This window comes from Oncorhynchus mykiss, chromosome 4, assembly GCF_013265735.2.
Source record: "Oncorhynchus mykiss isolate Arlee chromosome 4, USDA_OmykA_1.1, whole genome shotgun sequence".
NCBI lineage: Eukaryota > Metazoa > Chordata > Actinopteri > Salmoniformes > Salmonidae > Oncorhynchus > Oncorhynchus mykiss.
This window is the reverse complement of record NC_048568.1, coordinates 34,988,510-34,994,383: the sequence shown is the minus strand read 5'-3', so window position 1 is coordinate 34,994,383 and position 5,874 is coordinate 34,988,510. Positions and strand designations below refer to the sequence as shown.

The 5,874-nt window shown below is 50.3% G+C and overlaps 1 protein-coding gene across 1 annotated transcript; it reads left to right on the top strand.

Annotated features, from left to right (window-relative positions):
- The first annotated feature begins 1,455 nt into the window (after positions 1-1,455).
- On the top strand, positions 1,456-4,838 carry LOC110522554 (transmembrane protein 121-like). The gene has a single exon (XM_021601006.2). The coding sequence runs from the start codon at positions 2,496-2,498 to the stop codon at positions 3,459-3,461; it is 966 nt and encodes a 321-aa protein (XP_021456681.2). The 5' UTR covers positions 1,456-2,495; the 3' UTR covers positions 3,462-4,838.
- Positions 4,839-5,874: the final 1,036 nt, after the last annotated feature.

The window sequence follows — 5,874 nt, the reverse complement described above, 5'->3', positions numbered from 1 at the left end:
CAAGAGTCAGAGAGGAAACCTGACACCTAATCGATGGCGTCTGCTGTAAGAGAACTAACGTTCTCTGTAGGACGGGTAGATGCTCCATCTTTATTGACTGATGTTGAGACTTCCGTTTTTATTGAGAATAGATGTTGTCTCCCACCTGTGGAGACATTATTGGACATACAGTAGATAGACTGTCTGATATAGGAGTGAATGTACTGTTGGAGTAAATGAGGAAAACGTCCAAACAGTTGAAGTTATTCTAGTACGAGCCACCATCTTTTACTGGCATGCTAGGTTAACATGGACCAAGTCTTCTGCTACTCCCCATTACACAGTGAGATAGGGATGACAGACGGTTTAAAACGGTCCTGAGTGGTGCAACGTATTCCTCCTTCCCTAAAGTGTAAGAGACAAGACTACAGCTTAACCACACTGACACATTGCCTGGCTCCTGGCACGAGGACTGCCTGCTGCCTTTGGCAATGAGCACAGAGTTATAAAGTCCAGTTATGCTGACAGTTCTCTTTCTGTATCCCTCCCTCCCTCTCTCCCTCCCTTCCCCTCTCTTGTTTTCTCCCCCAGGCCGTGACGAAGCCCAGCACGTGGCAGAGGGGAGAGAGGATGCTGGGTCTCTGGTCCAGTGTTAGAACCTCCCCCTTGGGAAGCCGGTGTTGGACGCAGGGCCCCACGGGGCGCTGATCCCTCTTCCATGTCTCTGTGATTTATGGCTACTGGGGATCTGGCCATTGCAGACTCCTCTCTCACTTTCACATTCACAAATACACACACACTGCACCACTGGACAAAGTCACACACACTGTACACCATAGAGTGACTCCAACACACACTGAACAAAATAATCTCTCTCAGCCTCCACACTCACTGAGGGACTGAGTCACACACACTGAGGGACTGAGCCACACACACTGTGGGACTGAGTCACACACACTGAGGGACTGAGTCACACACACTGAGGGACTGAGCCACACACACTGAGGGACTGAGTCACACACACTGAGGGACTGAGTCACACACACTGAGGGACTGAGTCACACACACTGAGGGACTGAGCCACACACACTGAGGGACTGAGCCACACACACTGAGGGAATGGGCCACACACTCTGAGGGACTGAGTCACACACACTGAGGGACTGAGCCACACACACTGAGGGACTGAGCCACACACACTGAGGGACTGAGCCACACACACTGAGGGACTGAGCCACACACACTGAGGGACTGAGCCACACACACTGAGGGACTGAGCCACACACACTGAGGGACTGAGCCACACACACTGAGGGACTGAGTCACACACACTGAGGGACTGAGCCACACACACTGAGGGACTGAGTCACACACACTGAGGGACTGAGTCACACACACTGAGGGACTGAGTCACACACACTGAGGGACTGAGTCACACACACTGAGGGACTGAGTCACACACACTGAGGGACTGAGCCACACACACTGAGGGACTGAGTCACACACACTGAGGGACTGAGTCACACACACTGAGGGACTGAGCCACACACACTGAGGGACTGAGTCACACACATTGCTTTTCTCTGCCCCATATAACCTCCCATTGCACCATTGTGTCCTTTACACACCCCTCTGTGTATCCTCCACTCCCCCTGAGTGTGTAGATTAGCATCCCAGTATGAGTCATGGATTGTCAGCCTAAGAGGCGCCTGCTTTACTAGCAGAGGTGGATCAATGGAACTGCACTGAGTGATGAGATGATATTCCTGAATTCGCATGGCTTGAGAAAAATCACCTGACAGCAGCCGTGCAAAGACTGACCCCCCCTAACTTCACTGTTTTTAATCACTGGACTGACTCTCACAGAACTGACTCTCACAGAACTGACTCTTCCTGGACTGACTCTCGCAGAACTGACTCTTCCAGGACTATCTCTCACTGGACTGACTCTCACAGAACTGACTCTTCCTGGACTGACTCTCACAGAACTGACTCTTCCTGGACTGTCTCTCCCTGGACTGTCTCTCCCTGGACTGTCTCTCACTGGACTGTCTCTCACAGAACTGACTCTTCCTGGACTGACTCTCACAGAACTGACTCTTCCTGGACTGACTCTCACAGAACTGACTCTCCCTGGACTGTCTCTCCCTGGACTGTCTCTCACTGGACTGACTCACACAGAACTGACTCTTCCTGGACTGACTCTCACAGAACTGACTCTTCCTGGACTGACTCTCACAGAACTGACTCTTCCTGGACTGACTCTCACAGAACTGACTCTCACAGAACTGACTCTCCCTGGACTGACTCTTCCTGGACTGACTCTTCCTGGACTGTCACTCACTGGACTGACTCTCAAAGGACTGACTATGACTCACTGGCATCCCACAGGGATAACCGTCATCCCCCTTTGACATTTACGACATGGCCATGTCCCTTTTTCTGAAGCCGTTCTTTTTCTAAACTCGGAAGCCGTGGACTGGAGGTGAGAGCCAGCGGGCGGTCAGCTCCTCACCATGGTGTTGCCGCCCCCTGACAAACGCCACGTGTGCCTGACCACCATCGTCATCATGACCAGTATGGCCTTCATGGACGCCTACCTGGTGGAGCAGAACCAGGGGCCCAGGAAGATTGGCGTGTGCATCATTGTGCTGGTCGGGGACATCTGCTTCCTCATCGTGCTGCGCTACGTGGCCGTGTGGGTGGGCGCCGAGGTGCGCACGGCCCGCCGCGGCTACGCAATGATTCTCTGGTTCCTCTACATCTTTGTACTGGAGATCAAGCTCTACTTCATCTTCCAGAACTGCAAGGCCGATAGGAAGTCCCTGGAGACGGTGGCCCGGAAAGCCTTGACTCTGCTACTGTCTGTGTGTGTCCCGGGGCTTTACTTGGTTCTAGTGGCTCTGGACAGCATGGAGTATGTGAGGACCTTCAGGAAGAAGGAGGACATGCGGGGGAGGATCTTCTGGGTGGCTCTAGATCTTCTGGATCTTCTGGACATCCAGGCCAACCTGTGGGAGCCTCAGCGGACAGGCCTGCCCATCTGGGCCGAGGGGCTGATGTTCTTCTACTGCTACGTCCTCCTCCTCACCCTGCCCTGCGTCTCCCTCAGCGAGATCTCCACGCAAGGAGAACACGTGTCGCTCCAGAAGATGATGCTCTACCCTGTCCTCAGCCTGATTACCATCAACGTGGTCACTATCCTGATCCGCGGGGTCAACATGGTGCTGTTCCAGGACAGTAGAGTTTCCACCATCTTCGTCGGCAAGAACGTGGTGGCGATCGCCACAAAGGCATCCACCTTCCTGGAGTACCGGCGTCAAGTGAAGGAGTTCCCTCAACCACAGAACGCCATGGCGTTGGAACTGCAGCAGAACTCTATGGGCCACGGACATACACCCCACACGTCGCACTCGCAGCCTCTGGCCAACTCCACAAATCTGCCCCACGAACCCTCGCCAGCGCGACACATGGAAACATGACCGCCAGCACTGGACTGTCTGGACACCAGCGGAGCATCGCCACCACTGCCGTCAGTGACTAACTACAGTGACTAACCATAGTGACTCGTTCTGTCTATCCAGTCTCTGAGAGTTTGGTATTAAGAGAAATGTGGGTTTCATGACAGGATGGTATTCTCCTGCCTATCAAGCCCACTTGAACAACAGAGGATATAACAACTAGAGGGATATTTTCAGCCTCTGTCTGCCTGTCTATTGGACAAGGATAAAAATTCACCTTCTTGATTCTGACAGGAGCGAACTGATGTGGTTTTATTTGTTTTTAAATTAACTGTTTTATTCTGCAGCTGAGTAATGTATGTTGTGTAACAGTGCATTTTACAATTTGTTCCTCTCTGAATATCTGTGATTTTCTAAAACCACTTTCGACTGTCCGTTGCGTGGCTTTTTTCTTTGTAGTCCTTAAAAAAAGGAGGTATACCACTCGCCCTACAGAAACACTAAGTTGAAGTGGTGAAAGAGAGGATGGAGAGGAAGGGAAGGAGAAAGGGTCAATAAGAAGGGTGGCAGTAGAAGATTGAAATTCAGCCTCTGCTTTAATTCTGCTGAGAAAGGAGCTAACTGAAGTCTGCTGCCTCGGCCTGTGTGAAGCTTTACGACCAAATGGTCTGCTGCCTCGGTCAGTGTGACGTTGTACGACCAAATGGTCTGCTGCCTCGGTCAGTGTGACGTTTTACGACCAAATGGTCTGCTGCCTCGGTCAGTGTGATGCTTTACGACCAAATGGTCTGCTGCCTCGGGTCAGTGTGATGCTTTACAACCAAATGGTCTGCTGCCTCGGTCAGTGTGATGCTTTACGACCAAATGGTCTGCTGCCTCGGGTCAGTGTGACGCTTTATGACCAAATGGTCTGCTGCCTCGGTCAGTGTGACGTTGTACGACCAAATGGTCTGCTGCCTCGGGACAGTGTGACGTTGTACGACCAAATGGTCTGCTGCCTCGGTCAGTGTGACGTTTTACGACCAAATGGTCTGCTGCCTCGGTCAGTGTGACGTTGTACGACCAAATGGTCTGCTGCCTCGGTCAGTGTGACATTTTACGACCAACTGGTCTGCTGCCTCGGTCAGTGTGACGTTGTACGACCAAATGGTCTGCTGCCTCGGTCAGTGTGACATTTTACGACCAACTGGTCTGCTGCCTCGGTCAGTGTGACGTTGTACGACCAAATGGTCTGCTGCCTCGGTCAGTGTGACGCTTTATGACCAAATGTATGCTAAAAGCACCAGAGCTCAGCACTATACACTCTATTTGAGGCAGCCAACCGTGTGTGTGATTCTGCGTGTGTGTGTGTGTGTGTGTGTGTGTGTGTGTGTGTGGACAGTGCCTTGCGAAAGTATTCGGCCCCCTTGAACTTTGCTACCTTTTGCCATATTTCAGGCTTCAAACATAAAGATATAAAACTGTCTTTTTTTGTGAAGACTCAACAACAAGTGGGACACAATCATGAAGTGGAACAACATTTATTGGATATTTCAAACTTTTTTAACATTTCAAAAACTGAAAAATTGGGCGTGCAAAATTATTCAGCCCCTTTACTTTCAGTGCAGCAAACTCTCTCCAGAAGTTCAGTGAGGATCTCTGAATGATCCAATGTTGACCTAAATGACTAATGATGATAAATACAATCCACCTGTGTGTAATCAAGTCTCCGTATAAATGCACCTGCACTGTGATAGTCTCAGAGGTCCGTTAAAAGCGCAGAGAGCATCATGAAGAACAAGGAACACACCAGGCAGGTCCGAGATACTGTTGTGAAGAAGTTTAAAGCCGGATTTGGATACAAAAAGATTTCCCAAGCTTTAAACATCCCAAGGAGCACTGTGCAAGCGATAATATTGAAATGGAAGGAGTATCAGACCACTGCAAATCTACCAAGACCTAGCCGTCCCTCTAAACTTTCAGCTCATACAAGGAGAAGACTGATCAGAGATGCAGCCAAGAGGCCCATGATCACTCTGGATGAACTGCAGAGATCTACAGCTGAGGTGGGAGACTCTGTCCATAGGACAACAATCAGTTGTATATTGCACAAATCTGGCCTTTATGGAAGAGTGGCAAGAAGAAAGTCATTTCTTAAAGATATCCATAAAAAGTGTAGTTTAAAGTTTGCCACAAGCCACCTGGGAGACACACCAAACATGTGGAAGAAGGTGCTCTGGTCAGATGAAACCAAAATTGAACTTTTTGGCAACAATGCAAAACGTTATGTTTGGCGTAAAAGCAACACAGCTCATCACCCTGAACACATCATCCCCACTGTCAAACTTGGTGGTGGCAGCATCATGGTTTGGGCCTGCTTTTCTTCAGCAGGGACAGGGAAGATGGTTAAAATTGATGGGAAGATGGATGGAGCCAAATACAGGACCATTCTGGA

Excerpts from the sequence above, each read along its gene's own strand:
- LOC110522554 (XM_021601006.2), top strand. The coding sequence starts at position 2,496 with ATGGTGTTGCCGCCCCCTGACAAACGCCACGTGTGCCTGACCACCATC.